This window comes from Myotis yumanensis, unplaced genomic scaffold (assembly GCF_028538775.1).
Source record: "Myotis yumanensis isolate MYYU_CA2020_CCGP unplaced genomic scaffold, mMyoYum1.0.hap1 SCAF_1, whole genome shotgun sequence".
In the NCBI taxonomy this organism is placed as follows: Eukaryota; Metazoa; Chordata; class Mammalia; order Chiroptera; family Vespertilionidae; genus Myotis; species Myotis yumanensis.
In genome coordinates this window covers 43,818,136-43,842,207 of record NW_027223752.1, presented here as the reverse complement: position 1 = coordinate 43,842,207, position 24,072 = coordinate 43,818,136, and the positions used below count along the sequence as shown (strand labels likewise).

General features: G+C 43.8%; 1 protein-coding gene and 1 long non-coding RNA gene across 6 annotated transcripts in view; one reads left to right on the top strand and one right to left on the bottom strand.

The window, feature by feature from the left end:
* The window catches only part of LOC139013029 (uncharacterized), a 40,933-nt gene extending 19,911 nt beyond the window's left edge, over positions 1 to 21,022 (bottom strand). For both annotated transcript variants that reach the window (XR_011471922.1, XR_011471921.1), the window contains exons 1-2: positions 20,775 to 21,022; positions 5,267 to 5,409 (exon numbers count right to left, since the gene is read on the bottom strand). This is a non-coding gene — a long non-coding RNA (uncharacterized lncRNA). The remainder of the gene's footprint in view (positions 1 to 5,266; positions 5,410 to 20,774) is intronic.
* Positions 21,023 to 21,213: 191 nt separating this feature from the next.
* The window catches only part of PELI2 (pellino E3 ubiquitin protein ligase family member 2), a 176,291-nt gene continuing 173,432 nt past the window's right edge, over positions 21,214 to 24,072 (top strand). For 2 of the 4 annotated variants that reach the window (XM_070419206.1, XM_070419198.1), the window contains exon 1: positions 21,214 to 21,525. In XM_070419206.1, coding sequence (XP_070275307.1) covers positions 21,449 to 21,525 — 77 coding nt within the window. In that variant the 5' untranslated portion in view covers positions 21,214 to 21,448. Of the gene's footprint in view, positions 21,526 to 22,612; positions 22,796 to 24,072 lie in introns of those variants that run through there. The other 2 variants (XM_070419191.1, XM_070419183.1) reach the window with 1 other exon arrangement.

Below are 24,072 nucleotides of genomic sequence, written 5' to 3'. Positions count from 1 at the left end.
TCCTATCCCTGGCTTCTCCCTTTCTTATAAGGACACTTAGGGTTAAATTTAGGGCCCACTCAGTTAATCCAGATGATCCCATCTTAAGATCACTTACTTCATCACATCTGCAGAGACCCTTTATCCAAATAAGGTCACATGCACAGCTACTAGGGGGTAGGACTTGGACATATCTTTTGGGAGTCACTATTCAACCCACTGTGCAAGTCCCAAGACTTGTCAGTCATTCACAACTTACTGTGAATTAGCCTAACCAGGTAACAAATGTGTGTGAAGAATAATGAGAGAGTTGCTGCACTGAGAACTGAGGGGGAGCCGTCTTGGAGCCCCAGATATCTTTCAGGAGGGAAGATGAGGGTGGGGTACCACCGGTGGTGCATTGGGGATCCTGGTAGAGGCTGGGTCACTCTGTCCTGGCATTGAGAGAGGGATGCAGGGGAGAAAAGGGGAATGGGAAGTTCAAGACAAACATCACTTTCCTTATGTTCATTCCCAGAGCCCCGGAGCTTGCTGCTATGTGTGGCACAGAAAATCACTTCAGTCAGTGCTGCTTCGGCACGCTTATGTCACCTGGATCTTAGGTCTGACCTGTTACATAAGCCTGAAGTGAATTCACTGTCTCGCTAAGGAACTAGTGTACATTTGAGTCGCGTAGCCAGCCCCTGCGGCAGGTGGCAATGTATGTTCTCACTGTGAGAAAGCCAGGGTGGACCTGGAGTCTGGAGCCTGGAAGAGGATGCTCTCTGTTAGCCTCCCTGTGTCTAATCCTGCCGGGTCTGCACTTACACACACCACTTGTTAAACCAGCAAGGCATGGCCTCGTTAGGGGCCTGATCTTGGCAAAGCCCATCAGTGGGGCTGTGGGTGATCTCTGGGGGCATTTTTTATTGACTTTAACAATTTTGCCTATTCCTACCACTCCTGGAATAACTTTGAAGTCTAAAGGGCGTCTTAAGAAGAAGGATCTGGACTCTAAAGCTCTTCCTTGCTAATATCTGTTGCATACATTCCTTTATTCTTAGTAATAGCTCATAGGCAGTTACAGGGTAAGCACTCTTCTAAGTGGTTATAATTCATTATTTCTTTCATTCTCATGAGACTCTTGCAAGTTAGGAATATTCTTGTCTCTGCTCTTAAGGTTAAGAAACTAAGGACCAGATAATTTAAGAAACTTGCCCAAAGTCACACAGCTAGTAGGTAGAGGATCCAGAAATCAAATCCAGGTGTCTCAACTACAAAGCCCTTCCTATAAATCAGAGCTGCCCGGGGATGGGGAGGGGTGGTACTGGGGCAAGCAGTTTGCACAGTAGAAGGGACTGGGGAGGGAGCCAACAAAAAAGAAGCTTCTTATGAGGAACAAGGACTCAAAGACCTAACGAGTGAGCCCAGAGTATTTTCAGACCTCGTGGCAGATACAGTCCTGCCCTGCTCAGCACCGGGCCTCCGTGTCCTCGGCTGGTGGCACACAGCCGTTCTTGAGCACGGACGGGACGAAATGGGGCCTCTGCCAGAAGGTGCTGGAAGAAGGAATGGTCGAGTTTCAGGTCAGCCCTTACTAAAACTTCTGGTTGGAAATCAGGGAAGCCTGGAAAAAACAACAAAACACAACAGGACAGCTGGTTGTTCTCAGGAAGGCCTCCTTTAAGAAGTGGGACTCCTTGTCCTTATTTAACAGAGTGCAAACCCGATCTTCGGGTGTCTTGTGTCTCCACCTCATTACAAGTATTCCAACTTTTTAAATGCAGGCCTGGCCTCTCCCCAGTGATGCGGAGCTTAGAGCGGCACAGCTGGCTCCCAGGAATTCAAAGGCGGTGTGCATGCTAGTTGATAGAGACCCTTTCACCATTTTAACAAGAGGCGGTGAATAATTCTGAACCTGAGACCAATAGCTGTTTTAAATGCCCAGTGATAATTGAATACAGCTGTTTGACCCTTTCTAAATGATTTCTATTTCAGAGTTAGAAAACACCAGAGAGACTTCTGTTGTTCCAGTTCAGAAAAAAAAAAGACGTTATTCTTGGGAACTCTGGTTCTAGAAAAATAATTGTGCACGTGTTGGAGGAGGAAAACCATGCAGACCTTTTTGACATGTAATATATAAACACCAGTTCCAGGCCCTGCCCATCAACTCCTAAAGGAAAAATATGATTTAAAATGTCTATTTTTCAAGTGACTCCCATGAATTATTTTGAAGAGGGCCATATTTTTTGTTCATCGAAAAATAATTTTTTTCACATGTTCACTTCAGGAAAGTTTAAAATAATGGAAACTTTCTCCTAGAAAGAAAGTGCTCCAGTTACTGTTGGTGCATAACAAATGACCTCAAAATAGAGCAGCTTAAAACAACCACCATTTCTAATATGCTCCTGGATTCTACGGGTCAGGAGTTTGGATAAAGCACAAATGGGATGCATTGATTCTGCTCCAGGATAGCTGAGACCTCAGCTAGGAAGGCTTGCTTAAAAGCTACGGGTGATTCAAATACCGGGGCTATAGTCCTATGGGGGCTGCTTCACACCCATATCTGTCACCAGGGTTAAGCTGTAGTATTGCTGACCTGAGCACCTATGTGTGGCCGTTCCGTGTGGTTTGGCTTCCTTATAATAGCATGGCGGTCTCGGCTCCAAGTGCAAGTGTTCCACAAACAAGGCAGGAGCTGAATCACCTGTTATGACCCAAGCATCACTTGGATAAAGCACAAAAGAGATGCATTGATTCTGCTCCACCACACTCCATTGGCTAAAGCAGTCAAAAACTCACCCAGATTCCAGGGGAGCAGGAGACACCACCTATTTGTAGAGAAGTGACAGGTCACTTTGCAGAAGAGCATGTGAGATGGGAGTTATTGTTGCAGTTGTCTTTGGAAAAATACAATCTGCCATAAAAATAGAAAGTACCGAAGTGGTTCAAGAAGAACATTATCCAAGACAGGAGGGAAAAACTTAATTGGAATAAGTTCCTTGAAGGGATATGTACATATTTTATCCAGGATACAGTTATCAACAGTAGGAATAATGATAGTAACTAAATCTTATCATGTTCACTATGTGCCAGACACTGTTCCAAGTGTCTGTAGTAATTCAGTTCATCCTCAGTGGAAACCGTGTTGCAAAGAGGTTAAGTAACAAGCCTGAAGTTACACAGCTGGAAATCAATAAAACAGGCTTTGAGCCCTGGTGATTCAACTCCATTTGCTGTGTGCTTAACCATTCCACAATATTGTCTCTCCAATCCAATGGGAGAAATAGGTAAAGTATAATGAAAAGCAAACTATAAATTGACATTTATTATTTCTGGGCCATGCTAGGGAATGGGAACTGATCTTTCTTTCTTTCTTTCTTTCTTTCTTTCTTTCTTTCTTTCTTTCTTTCTTTCTTTCTTTCTTTCTTTCCCTCTCTCTCTCTCTCTCTCTCTCTCTCTCTCTCTCTCTTTCTTTCTTTTTGAATTTAAATATGTTTTCATTGATTTTAGTGATCGAGGAAGGGGGAGATAAATAGAAACATCAGTGAGAGAGAAATATTGATCAGCTTGGGATCAAACCCACAACCCAGGCATGTGCCCTGACGGAGAATTGAACCAGCGACCTCCTGGTGCATGGGTTGATGCTCAACCAACTGAGCCACACCGGCCAGGCAAGACTGATCTTTCTTGATTGCCTACCACATGCCAGGTATTATGCTCCACATGTTATAATAACCCTATGAGGTAGGTACTATTACAGCCATCTTACAGAAGAGAGAATTTAGGTTCAGAATTGTTAAGTAACTTGCCCAAAGTCACAGAGCTGACAAATGATGGCCCTGGGATTCAAAATCAGATTTGCCTATATATTTATTCAACTTACCTGCTTGTCTCATCTTTCCATAGCTACAGTCTACCTACTCTCGAGGGGTTTTGTGTCAGGGTCCATTCAAAATCATTCACTCTGGAGTCTTTTGCTTCTTCTTCTTTTAAATGGTGTTCATTTTAATGTTCATAAGGTTTAAAACTACAAAGAACATGATCTCCATCAATAGAGTTGCTAAATAAAATATATGTCCATACAGTGAAATAATGTTCAGTATTAAAGTACAACTATAATACCATCATGGAAGGTACTGAGCGACTTGCACAATACATATGCACAAATAGAATGCTATGTATGTGTTTCTAAAACACCCACAAAATAATACCAATACAGTTGGTTCTGCTATCGTGCTTGTTTTTAAAACAACTTGTTATGGCACAACTGATCATTAGGAAACTATCTGAGCATAACACAGATTTCATGATTGCTTAAGGACAATTTCACCCACAAGAAACCAGGTGAAAACAGCAATCCAGCCACATGGAAATCCACAAATCGCACACACAGACACATCTCAAACCCACAAGCCACCTCAATCCGTCGTGTGTGTTGGCAGCCACAACTTTCTGTTCCACTTCAGACAAGCCTCCTTGGCCCAGGTCTGCAAGCCAACATCAAGGCTTTTTCAAGGTAAAAGCCATTTTCATTCTAGAAATTACATATTTCTTAACAATTTACTATGTGCCTAAAACTGTGCTACAACTTCTATTAAGTTGCTAGATTTTTTAAATTTCACATCACTGGCAAGGGTTTCAAGTGTGATGCCCCCCTTCATTCCACTTGTCAGAATTCCTGTGGTTTTTACTCTGAGATTTTAGCACAGTGACTTTTTTTTAGGAACACACATTGCATTACAGCAGAACTAACTATACAATAGGTACAAATGAAAGGAACTTATTTCATTAAAATTGTTCACACCACAGTTAGTTTAGTGTCATGTAATCAAGCAAAGCAAGAGAACATATGATATTGTTCTGCAAGGAAAACTAGACTAAGGCTTAGGAGTCCTCATCGTATCTTTGACATAAACCTGCTATTGCTAGTAAATTTGGATGAGTGGACCTTGCTGAATTTCCCACTATGAAAAATGGGATAACAATTTTCCATTAACCAAATTCAGCTCTGCCGATAAATGAGATAATTGGCTTTGGAATCACTGTACAAAATATGTGCGGCATTCAAATGAAGTGTGGTCGCGTTACTGAAATGAGTAATTGAGTCCCATGCTTCTTAAATCCGAGTCTGACAGTAGAGTAGCCTTCCTTACTTCACAGTATGCCCTCACGTCCCCTGTCCTATATCCAACGGTAAAGGAAGCTCAGGGCAGGATGCAACACTAAGCGGAGAAGGTGATGCACCAGGGACCTCATGTACAGGTCTCCCGTTTTCAGGTAGTGTGGACGGTGGAGGTTAGCTCACCTCCTTTCCTTTGTTGGCAGTGGTCCACCAGGGCTGCAAGAGTCTTCAGGCTCATCTTGGGATCGGATGTCCAAACCAGGAGGCACTGGAGTTGGGCTACTCTCAAGGTCCAAAACCACACTCTGATCATCCTCTGACTGTAGCTGGGAAGGTAAAACAGAGTAATAGGTTATATTCTGTGAGTTCCTGAGGCAAAGCAGCACAAAAGCTCTGACCTACAAGTCCAAATGAACAGTTTAGACTCCTCTGGCCTGTGTATTTTCTGATTTTATTGTGTAACTATCCCAACTCAGCCAGCCTGACTATTATGTCCCTCAGAGATGTATTTAGGGTTGCCTTTCCCTCCACTTTGTAACTATTTTCAGTGTTGCTCATCTTGATGATTTTGCCATCTGTGCCCTGGAATACGTACAAAATGTCTCTGACAAGGGCTGCCTCAGTAATTTCCACATGTCTCCTTGACCTTGTCACACTGTGAAAAACAGTGGTGGGGATGCCTTTTGAGGAAGCGGGTCGTAGAGAAGGCTGGCTTGCAGTTAAAGTCCATGCAAGACATGACCCACAACTGCTGTGGAAAACAGTCTCCTACTCCCAGGGCCTTGGTGAGACTGTGGGCTTGAACTGCTGGTGCCGCTGCTTCCCATGGGGCCAGAGAGCCCTGCGCTGACACGGGGCTGTGATCCTGGTGGTTCAACGGGAGAGTGTGAGGCCTGGCATAGGAGCAGGGAGGTGAGTGGGCATCTCTCGGTGATGCGAGAGCAAATAACGTGGCATAGCTAGAAACCCTGTTTGGCTGCTTGCATGGATCTTCACTAAGGCTCAGCAAGAGGTAGAGATGACTATTTATTTTTCAAAACTCTTTGTGAATGAAGTTTCTATGGAGTTCTGCAAACAATGCTGTATCTGCTTCTTTGTTGAGTGAGTTCTGTCTTTATTTTATTTTTTTTTAGTTACTAGAATTTCATCTCTTTCAATAGTTAAGGCAAAGTTGCTGCCAATAACTTGCGCGCCATCCTGGAACTGCTGGGCTACATCAGCTCCGCTCTTGCCCAGAATCCGGCAACACAGGTTCTGCAGCAGAACGTTCTGTGATTTCTGGTTGGGAGCCCTCGTGGAGCAGCAGACCCCAGCCCGCCTTCCCCCGCTGAGTCCTGCGGTGCCCCAATGCTTGTGCTCGGCCCACACCCCTTGGGCTCCAGGCGTCTCCAAAAGGCCCCGCTGGAGTCTTTTGCTTCTTGATAGCATGACATTTGGCAGAACGTAGCTGAATAAATCCGAACAGCTAAAACCCCCCGGTTTGATTATGAAGCTTTTGGGACTAATGTTGCAACATTTGTGTTTTCTTTGTAAATTCCTGCTGGACATGACCCGTGACTTTTATTTTAGGTAATGAGCCTGGATTCTGGAAGGATTTTTTCCTTTCTCTCTAAGAATATGACTTATTGAATACCTGACATTTTCAAGAATTTATCCTTTGCCCTACCAGACCATTAAGTGAGCAGTAACTGCTCTGAAAATGTCTGTGTTTTGCTTGATCTTCAGCTATAATTTGATAGGCACTCAACCATAACATTATGATTATGAAGCACTTAGGGAGGACAAGATGCTCTCTAAGTACTTTCTTATTTTGTGCTTTCCCCTCTAAGTCTCCAATGCCAACTGTGCTGCGGCCTTAACTGATTCTAAGAGGGTTTCTTGAGCTGTCAAGAAAGAAAGAGGCAATTTGATTTAGAAATCCAAAGATATTTGTGTGTTCTTCTGTATTCCGTCGATGTGACGGACAGCTTCAGCTCTTGGCCAGACTGCTCTCTCTGACTTGCTTCCTGTGCTGACAGCTGATGTGTTACTCATGAGCTGTGGATTCAGAAAGTTATACGGTTTGCCCCTTTCTTCAACAGCAAAAATGGCACCAAATATATCATTGCTTAAAGACTGACACTGTGTTTCCAGGGTTCGGACTTAGTGGACTTTATCCATAAAGCAAGTTGAGGGTTTTTAATTATCAATGCTCTTATCAAATTATAATGACATTATTTGGGACCACATCTGTTCCTAACAGGATCAAATTTAAACTAATGACAGGAGATCAAGAAGTCACAATGGTCTTAGACGGTTACAGAATCTATCAACACAACATTCAGGCATCAATACAAACAGGGATCTAATGAGTAAATGGTATTTCTTATCAGGATATAACATTTGGATATGTGTGAGTTTTTTTGTTTGTTTGTTTGTTTGCTTTCTAGTTCAAAAAGCTGTTTTCATCTTAGAGTATGTTTAGTACCCAACACTAGTTCATTTTTAATAGATGTTCATGGACTTGTTTGGAATTATCTCAGAAGCTTGCTCAGGGGGGCTTTGTTTAAAGCAAGAAAGGGCTGAATATTTTATATGTGGTCCAAACCTCCCAAATCCCCAGCCCAGTGCTCTCCATTTGAACTCATCCTTAGCATTCAGTGGTCTAAGGTGCATTACATAATAACTGATTTACTCATGGTCCCACTGGAAACTTTATAATCTCCTAAGGGCTCCAGATCCGTTCACAAGGACTTAGCACATACAGTGGATGCTCAGTATAATTTGCTGAACAATTGCAATGACTGAATCATCCATCTTATTAGGAAAAGTGTTTCTATTAAGTTCCATCTCAGCCACAGAAGTCGCTCATCAAATCCCATTCTGGATGAAACTGCTGTTCTTTGCAAATATTTAAGATATGCATGCTTTGGTGTTTGCCTTCAGTTTTCTTCAGGGGGCACTGGCAGGAGTGGAGGCCATCCCCTTCTGTTTCCCGAGGCATCCTAAATTCAGTCTTCACCCAGATTAAAAATATGCACATAGAAACAGAATCATCTTAATCTCATTACAGGGAAAAAAAAAACCCCACATACACATACTCAAGCGAGTTGAAATAAAGAGGAATTTATTGTAAAAGTCTGAAGAAATCCTATGATTAATGACACAGCTGGGGACCTCTGGGAACTCGTCTTCAGGCAGATCATTTCTCTTGATCTTTCTCAGAATATTCTCTTTACTTCTCCTTGCAGGTTGGCTCCATCTTTCCTGGGGGAACCAGCTTCTTCCACAGGCCTTTTAGGGTCTGCTTCACCGTAATTTCAGCTGCTTTTAACTTTGCATTTAGCTACATTTTTAATTTGACTATAAAGCCAATTCTATTACCAGTTAATTATATACGATCTATGGGCTCTGGAGCCTAACATGTGGATTGACCCAGTCTCTATGTTTCAATTTCCAAAATTTCTAGGAGAATATGAATGACCTAACTTGACTCACATGCCCTCTATTGGTCCAATTACCAAGGGGATGAGTCCTACCCCTGCAGGGATATTAGCAGGAAACGTTCTCCAAAAAGGGGCTGTGGGCAAGATGAAATGATGGATGTATCCAGAACAAGAAATTTCAAAAATTATCATGGAAATCTGTCTTTGGAAGGAGATGCTCTTGATTAGATTGTGGTAAGAACATTTTAAATTAAAATGATGAAAATTCATTCTCATTCTTTGTAACTAATGCTGCTTCACCTTTTATTGCTAAAATATATCCTCATCTCTGAATTTGTATTTCTCTTCCACAAGTTATTATCTTTAGAGGATACTTTTTTTGAACCTTGGCCTTGTAGGTCCTTCCTAAGTTAGAAACCAAATAAGGATAAGTCCTTCAAACATTTCTTGTTGCTTCTGGCAGTTTCATTTGTGATGATCATTTGGGCTAAATTAAAATAAGGTTGGAGATAGCGGAACTCAAACTCCAGGGAAAAAAATTGAAAAAGCTGGGGATACTTTTGAAGCTTAAGAAGATGAAAGAGACTGTAAGTAGTATTGAATTTTTCTTTGATAATGTACTCATTTAAAAATCTGCTTTCTTTCAAAATAGTACATGATTTTATTGAAGATTTAACTTTGGAAAATATGGATAATCTTACATCTTAAAGATTAAAATAAAGGCTGACTAGAAATGATTGTAAATTTGAACATTAAACTTTTAAAAATTGTGTCACTTTAATTTAATTGTGGAGATTTATAATGTTAATACCATGTTACCAAGAGCTTGTTTCAATTCAGCCTCAAATATCCCATCTACATTAAACATGTTTATAGTATCTACCAGCCCATAGTAGCTTCTAGTGAGGCAATCTGTGAGAGAGAGAGAGGGAGAGAGGGAGAGAAAGAGAGAGATATGGATGAAGAGGGGGAGGGAGGTAGAGAGGGGAGAGAGAGAGAGAGAGAGAGAGAGAAAGAAACAAGAGAGATGATCCAGCCCAAGATTGACTTGTAACCCCTGCTATTCAAAAGATGTATATCCCCTCTTTCAGAAATGTGAAGTAAGAAATGCCAAGAGAAGGAACTCAGGAAGTATTTGGAGCAGAAGCTGACCCATTATGACTCAGAGGAACTTAATTTTCAATCTGTTCTGCAAAAGTCAAAGAGAAAAGAAAACCCGCCTAGAGAGTGAAAGAGAAACACAGCAACACATTAGAAATCAGGCATGTTCTGAGGGATTGATGGCTCACTGGTCCCTAGATCTGCCCCAGATCCATTTTTAACCCATGTGGAGACTTACAGCAAAACCCTTCTTTTCTTAAAAGTATCATGAGTGGCTCTCCGTTACTTGTAACTCAGAAGGCCTACCTTCAACACCATCTTATCCAGGGTTCATGTAAAAAGGCCAAGGGGTTGCCAACTTACATGAGACAGTGAAACTTGATACTTTGATATTGATAATACTGACACTGAGCCTTTGAAAATGGAAATTTGAAAAAATTGGGGCTTGGCCTGCTTTCCCAGAGCAATGAGCTTCGAGCTCTCCCTCGCCCATGCTGATGTTAGCATCTGGCTGAGGACTCAGCTACAGTAGAAACAGCCACCAACAAAGATGGCCCAGTTTGGCAACTCCAGTCCAGAGGTGAGATGCCTTCCCAGTTCCTGAACAAGCAGGCAGTTCCTTGGCAAAACCATGAACTCCCATCCTAAGAGCGAGGCCTCAGAAGGGCACAGAAGTTAACTAAGCTTTTAGTAGCTAGGATGGAAGTGATCTGGGCGGGGAGGGGGAAGGGGAGAGCTGGATGTGCCAGTCCCCCTGTAACAATGAGGAGACTGAATAAGCTGGCTCACCAAGTGGAGTGTGTGTGTGTGTGTGTGTGTGTGTGTGTGTGTGGCACTGAGGCAGCAGAGCAGTAAGCAGAGATGAGCCTGTCATCTGCTAAGAGTGAAATGGCTGTCTTGCATCTCAGGGAGAGTGTTAGATCCTTAGATGGCCTGAACTTTAAGCTTTATGTTTAAGCTCTTACTGAAGGGTCAGCCAGGACAGGTTCTGATCCCGCCCCCCCCCCCCCCCCCCCCCCCCACACACACACACACACAGTGTATTAAGAATAGGTATCTTTGGCCCTGTGCGTTTTAGTCACTTTGGGAGATGGAAGTGCATCCTACATGCTAGAAGTGCTGGCGAAGATAGACATATAAAAAGACAGTCAGCCAATATTGCCAATAGGTATAAATTAAACATTTAAAAAGCAATTAAGAGGCACTATATTGCATGGATTCTGGAACCAGATATTCTAGGCCTAATTACCAGTTCCACTGCTTACTACCTGTGTAACTTTGGTCAAGGCACTTAACTTCTCTATGCCTCAATCTTTTCATCTGCATAAAGGGGATGATGATCATAGTATGTACTAATTTGGTTACGGTGAGGATTAAATGTGTGAATTTGTGTGAAGCCTGTATAATAGTGCCTGGCACATACTAAACATCCAGTCAGTGTTATTATTATTATCTACAGCACTCCATGTATAAGGCTCTCACTCCATGGAGACTTATTGGAGGCCATACCACAAAGTTTATGTTTTACACTGGTTCTTTTTTTTTTTTTTTTTTAATATATTTGTATTGATTTCGGAGAGGAAGGGAGAGGGAGTGAGAGTTAGAAACATCAATGATGAGAGAGAATCAATGATGAGAGAGAATCATTGATTGGCTGCCTCCTGCATGCTCCACCCTGGGAATCGAGCCCCCACCCTGGGCATGGGCCCTGATTGGGAATTGAACTGTGACCTCTTGAGCCACACCAGCTGGGCTTTTTTTTTTTTTTAACAATCTAAAATAAAACTAAACTTTACATTTCCCATGCCTCTGCAAAGGAAGGAAAGTATTACCCACATTTTATCCTTAATTATAAGTGAAGAAAACTAAAGAATGAAAAGTAAAATTTCACCCTAACGGTGATGATGTTGCTGTCTCATCTGCCTTTCCCCCCCCTTCAGTTACTGAGCTGTCTGACTTCGCTGTCATTCTCCCTGCAATAACATGCAGGAGTGGAGGCCATTGGCTGAACTCCAGGCAGTGCATGCCCTTCAGATGCTCTAGAAGCACAGCTTTAAAGCATCCCAGGGCTCAGCACAGGGTCTGGCACAGAGTAAACGCTCACTGCTTATTCACTTACTCTAAGTGATTGAATGTCAGCTTCTCTCCTGCCTTTTTGACCTCATCTCCTCCTGTCTCCAAATCTTCAACAAGACTTCTCTTTTTCAACTTTAAATTATGTATCCAATATTTCAAACCTTTCAGTGACCTCACCTAGGGTGAACTTCCTTATCTCCTTGTATCTCCTTGTCCCTTTCACTGTTCCTTGCTTACTTCAGTTAATGTATCTTCTTTGGCTGTGCTCTTCTTACTCATTTTTATCCCACACATAGTTCCAAATGTAACTCCCTCTTTACTTGAACATTTTGTTTACACTCAAATTGCCCTGCTTTCTCTTCCTTGGAATTATAGTTGTAGTTGACAATTTAGAGGTATTTCACAACCCACATCCCCTCTCTTCCAAAACTTGCTCCATAGGAGCTGTGTTTGAACTTCATGACCCTGCCCTTAACCCAGCTGACAGACCAAGGGTGTTTTTTAAAGTTCTAAGCCACTAAGTTTTTGGGGTATTTTCTTTTGCAGTAATAAGTGATTTTATCATTATCCTCAAGAATTGCTTCATAAAATTTCCAATTGCGCATGAAAAATATACTTAGAGCAATAGACATTTCAACTGAATATACATATGATTTTATTACAAAATTATGGAATGCAAGAAACTTCCATAAGGAATACATTGAATATGATGTATGGTACATAACATATGGTCAGTCTATGATAAACACCAGAGAGATTATAAATTTTAAAATGCCCAGAGAAGGAGGGAGAGGACAAGTGATTTGATTTTTAAGATTTTTTTAAAACTAGTTTTTAGCATCTGCTGGTCTGGACATAGAAGAAAATACAGTTAAAAATGCTTAACATTGAGAAAATGTTTATAATTTCATAGAGGAAAGAAATTTGGTTCATTCGGTTAAGATTCTTTGGTGTATTTGTGGCTTGTTTTTGGTCAACTGTAAGTTCTTTCTGTCATATTGACTTTAGCCAATCACAGCATAAGGTCTGAACACAAGAGGGGAACGACCCCTAATATAATTGACCGGTCACCGGGCAAAAGAAAGGTTAATAGGAATATAATTTACAGGCAGGTGAACTTTTGTGAATTAACAGTTTTGATTTTTGTGGGCTTAATGTGTTTAATTCCCCCATTACTGCGATAAAGCTGCAACCTTGGTTTAAAGTCTTTCCTAAGGAATGAAAAATGTCATTTTGTCTTATTATTTCGCTTAGGGGAGTAGTTATAACTTCTACCTATCTGGTGTTCATTCCTACTTTAATTGTTAACCGGGAGGTCAGTTCCATCTGTGCTGAGCTGTGTGCATTAGCGTGCCCTTGAATGTCCTGTGTGAACTGGCACGTGGTAATGGAGATGAGGTCACTCTGCGGCATGTGTTGGTTTTGCAGCAAAACATACCCGATCACCTGTGCAGTTGCAATGGCTGAACGTAAAAGATTATGCAAAGGTAAGAATAAAACGAGTGCATTCAGTATCATTTAAGGCAAATGGACAGTCATAAGCAACTTGGAGATGGATGAAACATTAGATCAAAAGTTGAGACCTAGCTTCCTGATACCAGCTCATCTTTTAGTACTTCCCTCATAGAATGATGCTATTACATATAGCCCTGGACAGTTTAGAAAGCACTTTCATTTGGGTTCACTTCTTATTTAGATTCCTAGGTCCTAGTTGCTACAACTGGGACATTTCACAACTAGCAGGAAAGTTACAGATTGTGCAGACTCTGCAGCCAGAGTCCCACACCCTCCCTCACTGTCCCTCATTCTGGCAACAGGATTTTTTACCTCCTGAGTGGGAGCCTCTGGGACTCCTGGTCTCTTGTTGCCTTACTTGCAGCTGTGCTACTTGCTCTATCTATCACCGTGCCTTAACAGAATAGGTTCTAAATAAATATTTATCAAATTGATTTATTATCACTGGGCTGCACAGAACGATTACAAGAGCTTTCAACACATATTTATTAATTCATTATTTAATATTTGCACATCCTCCCTCCCACAATATTACTTCTGTAGTTTTATTAAAAAATGATAATACTTTACATGTTTTAATACTTCATAGTACACAAGTTACTGTCACATGCATTATCTCATTTAATTTTCTCAAAATCCTTGTGGGATATATAGGCAGGATATTATTATTCCAGTTTCACAGATGAAATAACTGAGGCAGATATAAAGAGATTGGGATGTAGAACTAAGGTCTCTCTGTCTCCTAAACTAGCCTTTTCTCCACTCTTTAGGATGCCTTTTTCCTGCCTGTTTAACCTCTTTCCTTGAATCCCCGTCTCAGTGGTGAATGAGAGTAGGGAGGCCCTCTTCTAGGACTATCTCATTGCTACAAGTTCTCTTCACTGTTTGCAGTGACTCTGGCCTTGGGCCAAGAATGTAAAAATAAATTCTTTTATTAAAAAATCACTAATCAACACATATGTAATAGCTTAATCAATAAAGAAAAATCACTAATCATGTAGCTTCTAAAATGTGTATCTTGATTTCAGCAAAGGGTTTTATGATCCTACTAGAGGCCTGGTGCATGAAATTTGTGCACTGGGTGGGTGCAGCCCAGCCTGCACTCTCTCCAATCTGGGACCCCTTTGGGGATGTCCAACTGTCCCTGAGGATTGGGCCTAAACCGGCAGTCGGACATCCCTCTCACAATCTGGGACTGCTGGCTCCCAAACGCTTTGCCTCCCTGCCTGCTCGATTGCTCTTAACTGCTTCTGCCTGCCAGCCTGATCACCCCTAACCACTCCCCTGCTGACCTGATCAACACCTAACTACTCCCCTGCCAGCCCGATTGCCCCCAACTGCCCTCCCCTGCTGGCCCAGTCCCCCACAACTGCCCTCCACTGTTGGCCCGGTTGCCCCTAACTGCCCTCCCCTGCTGGCCTGTTCCCCCCCAACTGCCCTTCCCTGTTGGCCCGGTCACCCCTAATTGCCCTCCCCTGCTGGCCTGGTCGCCCCTAACTGCCCTCCCCTGCAGGCCTGATCCCCCCAAACTGCCCTCCCCTGTAGGCCTGGTCCCCCCCAACTGCCCTCCCCTGCAGGCCTGGTCACCCCTAACTGCCCTCCCCTGCTGGCCTGATCACCCACAACTGCCCTCCCCTGCCAGCCATCTTGTGGTTGTGGGCACTGCCATCTTTAGGGTGGGGCAGTCATTCAGCATATTCTCTCTTTATTGGCTGTGGACACCGCCATCTTTGTGATGGCCTGAGGGTCAATTAGTATATTCCCTCTCTATTAGATAGGATGATACTTATGTAGATAAAGTTACTAGAAGATTTTATTATTGTTTCAATAACAATACCCAACTCTCCAGTGACTTCCACTATCAAAGAGAAGAACATCAAATGTTCACAGCATTACCCTGGTGCCCTGTATGATGTGGCTCCTAACGACCTCTCCAACCTCATCTTATACCCCTTTCCTGCTCATTCAGTAAACTCCAGCAACATGGAGTTCATTTTGTTCCTAATATATGCCAAGTTCTTTGCTACCTTAGGGCATTCGTACTTGTTAAACCTGCTGGGTGGAATATCGTCGAATCTCTCAAATCTCACACAGGTGACTCTGTCAGTCAGTCATCTGCTCAAGGGCTTCTTGAAGGGCCTTTTCCTGGACTCCTTATTGAGTCAAAAAGGCTAAGTATAGGATGGTGTATATAGTGTGCGGCATTTCTCTTCGAGATTATTTATACAAACAAACATACACAGAGAATAGCACGGGAAACATTCACAAGAAATTGATAACAGTGGTTTCCACTAGGGAGAACTGCAGGATGAAAGTTGGATTAAGAGAATTTTCACTGTTTTGTATTATTTGAATTGCTTATCATCTGTGTTAATACCTATTAAAATAACTAAAGCCTTTTTAAAAGAATGAGAAAAAGAACTCATTGAATTATTCAAACTTTATAAATTGAAATGTAACAAGAATAAATATTTAATATTTCACTTAGATTCAATAATTCAATTGTACAGGTCCTGGTGAAATGGACCCTACTTAAAAGCAGTTCATCTGAGAAAAACCTAAGATTTTATTGACCACAAGTTCAATACGACCCAACCATGTGGCTATTTAAAAAAGTAAATGCATCCACCCAACAGCAGCAGAATACACACCCTCCTCAAGCGCACAGGTAACATTCTTCAGGATAGATCACATGTTTGGTCACAAAACAAGTCTTAACAAATATGAGAAGACTGAAATCATACCAAGTATTTTTTCTGATCACAATTGAATGAAACTAGAAATCAATAGTAAGGAAAATTAGAAACTTGAAAAATGCTGTATGCAGAAATTAAACCCACACTCTTGAACAATCAATGGATCAAATAAAAAAATCAAAAGAAAATTAGAAAATATCTTGAGACCAATGAAAATATGTACAATGTACCTTACGGGAAGCAGAAAAAGCCGAACTAAGAGGAAACTTGGTAGTGATAAATTCCTATATTAAAAAAGAAGTAGGAGCTCTAGCTGGTTTGGCTCAGTGGATAGCGTGTCAGCCTGTGGATCAAAGGGTCCCGGGTTTGATTCTGGTCAAGGCACATACTGTGGTTGCAGGCTCCTCCCCGGCCCTGGCCCTGGTCAGGGTTTGTGCAAGAGGCAACCAATGGATGTGCTTCTCTCACATTGATGTTTCTCTCTTCCACTCGCCCTAAAAATCAATGGAAAAATATCCTTGGGTGAGGATTAACAACAACAACAACAAAAAGTAGGATCTCAAATAACCTAACTCTGCACCTCGAGGAACTAGAATAAGAACAAACTAAGCCCAAAGTTAGCAGAAGGAAGAAATAAAGCTTAGAGCAGAAATATAGAAAATAGAAAAAGACTAGAAAAATCAACAAAACAGGATTGGGTAAAAAAAACATGGCATTTACATGCAATGAAATATTATTCATCCATAAAAAGAATAAAATCTTGTCATATGCTACAATATGGAAGAACTTGAGGACAATTTGCTAAAGAAGACAGAGGACAAATACTGCATGATTCCACTTACTTATATGAGTTATCTAAAATAGTCAAATTCATGGGAGTAGAATGTACAATGTCGGTTGCTAGGGGCTGGGGAAAGGGAGAAATGGAGTTGCTGTGCAATGGGTACAAAGTTTCAGTCACGCAAGATGAAAAAGTTCTAGATATCCGTTGTACAATGTTATGCTTGAGTTAACAATACTCTTAAAAATTTGGTGAGGTCTGATCTTATGTTATGTATTTTTACTACAATTAAAAAACTGAGTGCACCTCACAATAGCAATCAAAGAAATGCAAATAAAAAAATTACCACCTGTCAAATTAGTAAAGATTTTAAAATGCTGGTGATAGTTCCCTGAGGCAGGCTCTCCCATTTACTGCTAGTTACAGTATAAATTGGCAGGCACAACCGTTTTTAAAAATGCTTTGGAAATATGCATCAAAGTGTCTTAGAAATGTTTATACCCTTTGATGTAATAACGTTACTTGTAGGAATCTGTTCTCATGCAGTAATAACAAATGTAAATATGTTTATTATTTATAAGACCAAAAATTAGAAATCTTTCAGACATTCCATAGGGGAATAGTTAATAAATGTTGATAGATATGATGAAACAACAAAAATGTTATGAAGTCTTAGAGACAAGAGAAAACTGCTCAGAATATAATATTAAGTGAAAAAATGCAGGATAAGAAACTGTGAATGCATCGAACAGACTGTCAAACTATAGCGGGAAGGCTGGGGAGGGTTGGGGGGCAGGAGGAGGTGGGTAAGAGATCAACCGAAGGACTTGTATGCATGCATATAAGCATAACCAATGGACACAAGACACGGGGGGGGGGGGGGGGGTAGGGGAGGCCAGGGGAATGTGAAGGGGGGGGGGGGAACATATGTAATACTCTTTGTAATACTTTAAGCAATAATAAAAAAAGAAACTGTGAATGGTGGTTATAGACAGTATTATCACTACTACGTCAACAATTAAAAATAAAAAAGATTAAGACACAAAAAATGTTATATGGGGTTGTTACTGGGTATTGAGACTATAGATGTCTGAAATAAGATTTTTAAAAAATCCCCCCCTCCACATTTTCCAAATTTCTGACAAAGAGCTCATATTACTCTCCCAATCAAGAAAAACAGGTATAATTTAAAAATGAAATGTGATCTAGGTTTCATGAAAAAGATGACCAGTTTGTCCAAAAATATTTATTTTAATATATTGCAAGACTAAATTACTCTTTAGTCTTCGCAAACATAAACATCTAAGGTAGAATGCAGAGTGACCAAAAATTAGACTCTTCATCCCAAAAATACTACTGAAAGGTATTTGATTTTTTTTAATGTATGATGATAAACATAAACTCTTTCACAAAATCTTTTAATTCTTACAAGGGGTAGACATAACAGAGAGAAATCAAGAGAAAACCTTACATTATTTATCTGTGTAGTAAACATATGCCCTTTTATTGTCCAAGAAACAGCATAAACTCCCCCTGGGGTGCCGTGGGTGGGTAATCCGATTCAGGAGAGTGGTTTAGGGGAGGCACAAGTGGAACGGCAAGCAGGGAGGACAAAAGAGGGGCTGCCCTGGCAGCCAGGTTGGCCAAACCCACTCTGGCTTTCAGTGGGTTGGCAGATGGCACAGCCAGATTGTCCCACCAGCCTGGAGCTACTAACTAAAACAATTACATTCAAGAAGAGATAAATTTATGCTACAATCAGATTCCTAATATTAGCTGAGGATGATGGGGGTGATATTATAATTGGCTTAAGTTGTGAGCAAAAAAAAAAAAAACTCTAGTCAGGGATGGGCCAAGAAAAGTATAAGCTGGCATCCCTAAGGACAGAAAAATTGACTCTGAGAAAATCAAATTTATGTCCCACCACTCTGCTCTCCTTCCTGCCCTGCCATTTAATCTCAGATGAGATGTGTTCTTTTACCTTCACTTATATATGTTTCCTTGAAATCAGAGAAAGCAAATTTGGGGAATTTGGTTGAATCTAGAAAATATATATGATTTTGGTGGGCCATGGTATGTATATGTGTATGTGTGTGTGTGTATGTGTGTGTGTGTGTGTGTATAGCACACAAATCACAAAACAAAAATCTTGAATAAGTTGACAACAGTTAAAAATTGAGAGATTTGTCATAAAAAGAAAGATTTGGGGCTTTTAAAAAATTAAATTTAGCATTGGTGAGTTGATATTGTCAAATGATGACAATAAGTTGGAGATGAGTGACATATGCCCCTTTTAGGTTGTCATGGGCTCACCAATTTGCTGCAGTCCTCACTTAGCCCATTTGCCCATTTGCATTTCCATTCCTGGCCCCTGCACACATTCCTGAGGTTTTCAAGTCTCAGTGATTTACAAAGCTGGTGCGCCAGCTCTGAGCTGCCTAGTATAAAAAGCTTCCTCTGATACAAAAGTCATCCCAAGCAACCCTTTCGGCAAGTAACTTTGATAAAGACAGATCCAGTTAAGCACTATAAACGTGCTCAAAGATATGCTGGGAAAGTAGAAAGGAAGATACCCCTCTCGAAGTCAGGGGTGCCCTGGGCAGGCAGTAGAATAAAGGGCCTTAAAGACTAGGACATCTTATGGGAAACTCACAGCCTAGTGTTTGGAACTTAGTAGGAGGTTAATAAATATTTGTTTCCATCCTCCTAAGAGCAGATGCAGAGCACAGCAAGGAGGAAATGGAGCCAAAACAGTGTAATGCAATGCACAAAAGCACAGCATGCCAAGAGAGAAGGAGGGAGGAAGTAATTGTAGCCCAGAGAGCAGTAGAAGCAACAGAACAAGCCTAGAGAAGTTAGAATGACAGAGCCAGGTACTATAATAATGAGGACTACATAATTGTGACATGATTCTGACAGATCTTTGCTAGCCACACATCCATATGGTAAGCAGGAACAGAGAGTAGATAGATAAAAACAGCATGAAGCAAGCAGAAAACCAGCCAGAAATTCACACCAAGACACTGGTCATGGAAAAAAATTCAACCCTTTAATGAAAGATTGTTGATGAAAACTATAACCATATGTATAAAAATACAGAGAATAGGTAACTTTTGCAGAATAGCTATATATTTAGTTGAAGAATAGAATGTATATGCTTAGCTGAAATAAGTTGTTTAAAATTATGTTTGGTATTGTCTAGGGCTCACCTCTGGTGAAGCTTTAGTTACTTTGGAATCATTTATTTCTAAAGCCTCAATTTAAAACAATAGTTACTAAGTGAAGTACAATTTCCTGAAGCATCATGTCACTACAGTAATGACCTGTCAGAGAATGTTAGACAAAGGGTGCTGGAATGCGGGCTGAAGGTTATAGATGCAATTCTTTTCTTCCAGGCCCTTTCTTACGGTCATAGCCAACCAGTCACTGTTTATGCATAGGGTAGCTTTTGCAGTATTTATTTCTTTAAATATTTAATAGTCTTGAGAGACAGTGACTGGCAGTAATATGTAGAGCTTCTAGCATGTGTTGAATGCTTAATAAATGGTAACAATAAAATCCTGCATGATGAAAACAGCAGTCAGTACACCTATGACACTCTAAACTATTTTAAAGCCATAGAAATAACTATTTAGAAAAGTATAAAAAGCAAACATAGTGCATTGACTAGAGTAATATAGGGACATTTTATATTCACTATAAAGTTCACCCAGGTAATTTCCTCTTAAGGAATCGAGGGAAAGTATGGGAAACGTGGATAGAGCATGGATTTAAAAATAAAACAAACACAACAAACTTTTTTTTTTTTTTAAACCATATGGAAACCTGCCGTGGACGAACCCGGGAGCTCCACCCTGTACAGTGGCGGGGTGCTCCCAGCGCCTTCAAAACTCCCTCCAATGCAGCACCCACTGCACAGCCCTCCCACTTTTTAGACATCTTCAAGTTCGGGAGGAGCTCGGCTCTGGGAGCGGAAGCACGCGGGTGCGTGTGTGCGACACCCCCAGACGTGAGCCGGGACCCGGTGACTCCGGGAAACAAACGCCCTCACCCCGAGAGGAAGTTCCTTCTGACGCCTCAGCCGGGAACTCGGTTACCTGGGAGCCTGACCGCCGCCGTCGGCATCCGGCGCCGCCCGAATCGGCCCGAGAACTCCTTTAAGTTTAGGGAGGGCGGCGAGGAGGGAAAAACAGAACTGCTCCTTTAAGAACTTCCTTTCCCTTTTACTCTATGTTTACATAACACGGGGGCCGAGCCGCCGCGGGGCCCGGCGGGGGAAGGCGGGGAGTGGGCGCGGGAGGCCCCACGCGCCGGGGGCGGGAGCGCCGCGCGGGCCGGGGATGCCGGTTCCCGGCGGGGGGCGGGGCGGCTCCCACCTGCCCGCGCGGCGGGGCGGCTCCGCGGTCCTGCCCCCGCCCCTACCCCGCCGCTGCCCCCGCCCTCCCGCCCGCGCTGGTTCCCTTCCTCCCTCCCGCGGGGCTTCGGCGGCGGCGGCGGCGGCGTTCGGCGCGGGCAGGTCCCCCTGCTGCCCGGTCCCATTCGTTGCCTCGTCTCTGGCTCCGGGCGGCCGCGACTCGCGGAGCTCCCGGGAGCCCGGCGGGGCAGACGCGCAGCCACGACGGAGCAGCCTCGGGACTGGCCGCCCCGCGCCCCCTTCGCCGCCGTGCCCTTCCCCGGCGCGCTCACCCCCTTCTCGGGATGGGATTGTAGCGGCGGCGCGGACTCGGCGGGGATCGCGGCGGAGGAGGCGGCGGCGGCCGAGCGGGGCTCCATGTTTTCCCCCGGCCAGGAGGAGCACTGCGCCCCCAACAAGGAGCCGGTGAAATACGGGGAGCTGGTGGTCCTGGGGTGAGTTCGGGCATCCCCGACCTCGGGGCGCCGGGGCCGGTTGGCAGGCGCTCCGGGCTGGGTGGCCGCCGGGCGCCCGCATCCCCGAGCGGGGCCGGTGTGGGGGCTCGGGCGCTCTCTGGGGACTCCCGGGGCGCTCTCTGGGGACCCCGAGGCTTTCTCTGGGGACTCCGGGGCGCTGGGGACGGCGGGAGCGGCTCGGGAAGCTGGGACGGCGGCCGCTGAGGCGGGAGTCGGGATGCGCTCTCCGCACGGAGGACGACGGCAGAGGGAGTGGGGGAGCGGGGCCGCCCCCGGGAGGCGGCGGCGGGGACTGGGGCGACCCCACGCAGCGCGGGGCGCGGGGCTGGGGGACGGAGCCTGTGGTCAAACCGCCGGGCAGGAGCTCGACTTCCCCGAGCGCGCCGGGCCGCGGGGGGTCGGCAGGGGCCGGGGCTGAACCTCCACGGTCTCGGGCTCTTCGCTGTGTCGCACGAGACCCCCCGATGGGCGGAACGGAGAGGCCCGGCCCCGGAGTTCCGGGTCCCCGCTCTCCGTGGGCCGGAGCCCCGGCTCGGCTGCTGCCCGGGGCTGAGTGTCTGCGCGGTGGCGTCCGCGGGCAGCCCGGGCATATTGTTATGGTGACCGCGCGGCCGCCGCAGCCGCGGGCGTGAACTGTCTGTGACCCGGCGGGCGGGCGGGCGGGCCCCGGGCTGTCCGCGCCGGGGCGTCCCGGAGGGGCAGGGACGCGGCGGCCCGGGCCGAACCCCCTGCGCCCCTCCGCCCCTGGCCGCGGCCGCGCAGATGTCCTCCGGGCGGCGGGGAGCTCGCCAGCCTCGCCCGCCGCGCCTCCCTCTCCGCTGGTGGAAACCACATTTGAAGATAGTCATTATCTGCGATCGTTAAACGGCAGCAATTAGAGACTTCATCCACTTCCTGAGTTTCCTGGTGACATTTCTATTGTTTACCCTTCCTACCCCGGGAGGGAGACTTCGCGGGATGGAAGCCGGATCCAGGGGGCAGTGAAAGGGGAGCGGAATGGAGACGGGGAAGTGCAGGACACTCGGGGGAAGGGGTGACCCAGTGGGTTGAGGACTGCAGGAGAAAGGATTATTTTCTTCCTTTGGATGTGTCACCCCCGGGCACCCGCGCTTTTGTCCTCCTCTGTTGAAAGACCTGTATTCAGAACATCCTGGGTGCTGATAAGTAGGCTTTGCACACATGTGAGAAATCGTGGATACTGGAAAACTCAGAACTCCGAAAAAAGTGTTTGGGAACTGAACACCTTCAAGTAAGTGCCGACTTAAAAATAACTGTAGAGAGAATTTTTTAAGAGAAGCTTCCAGAGACAGCGCAGCCCGAAGTTGTCTAGTCCTCCTCACTTGGTTGCTACAGTATTAAGTGCAACATGATTGGAAACCTCTCGGCCTCTTTTGAAGCTGTGCGCAGGGAAGCGTTTTTTTCTCACCTGCAACCAATTGCACTTAAAAGACAGATGTTAGGGTTCACTGGGAGGAGGGAGGGATGACAGGAAAAAAGCCAGAGTTTAGCTTGTCTTATGTAACCTCCAGCCCAACCTAATTTTGTGGAGTTTGGTTTTGTTTCTGTGGCTGGCTTCAAAGTATGTTTAACATTGTGAACCTGACAGGAAAGATTAACTTACGCCAGAACTTTATTTCATTATTTCCTTTTGAGGAAATCATTGCTGAGATCTTTTAGAAAAAGCAATGTGTGAGTGGGCCTGGAGAGGTTTTGTGTTCATAGCTGGAAGTGCAGGGCATTTCAAAGCCCTGAAAAGGATTTATAACCTGGATTGTCCTGGTATCACAGGCTTATGCTAAAGCAGGCTATGTAAATGCATGGTCAATTGCCTGTGCTCTGTTCTTTACTAATGTTTTTCTAGAAGACTCTGAGTAGGATATAATTGCCACATACCAGACACTCAGCAATTATGTATGCACCTACTATGTGCCAGCACTGTGTAGGCACTGAGGATTAGCAGTGAACAAGGAGCTTTCATTGTAGTGTGGTGTGTGTGGCAGGCATAAACAGAAAAAAAACATGTAAACAAATGAATAATAAATGACAATCAGGGGTTGCCAAGTGCTCAACAGAAGTGGGTTAACTTAGGAAATGTCTGCTCTAGGCAGGTATTGAGATCTTTAGCTAGGAGGTCAGGGCACGTCTCTGAGGAAGTGAACTGTGAGTTGAGACCAGACTGCTAAGAAGATGCTAGTTTGTTTTTGAATACTTGAGAAGAATTGTGGTCTTTCCCTTTCCTTTTTTGAGAGTAGGTTTTTGACTTTCTAGCAGTATTGAACACATTGAAGAATGCTGGGCGGGAGAGTGGGGGGAGTGAGACGATAGGTAAGAGTTTTGAAAGACCCTTAGGTCTTGAAACAGTGCCTTCCCTCGTAAAACAAAACAGTCAAATAAACATTAATATCAGTTTTGCATGCCTGAGCATCTAGGACATAAATATTGGTAAATAGAGAATTTCTAGATTTTCTTATTGATAAAATTAATCTTGAGATCCCCAAATGCTCAATATTCATAGAAGCTTTTGCT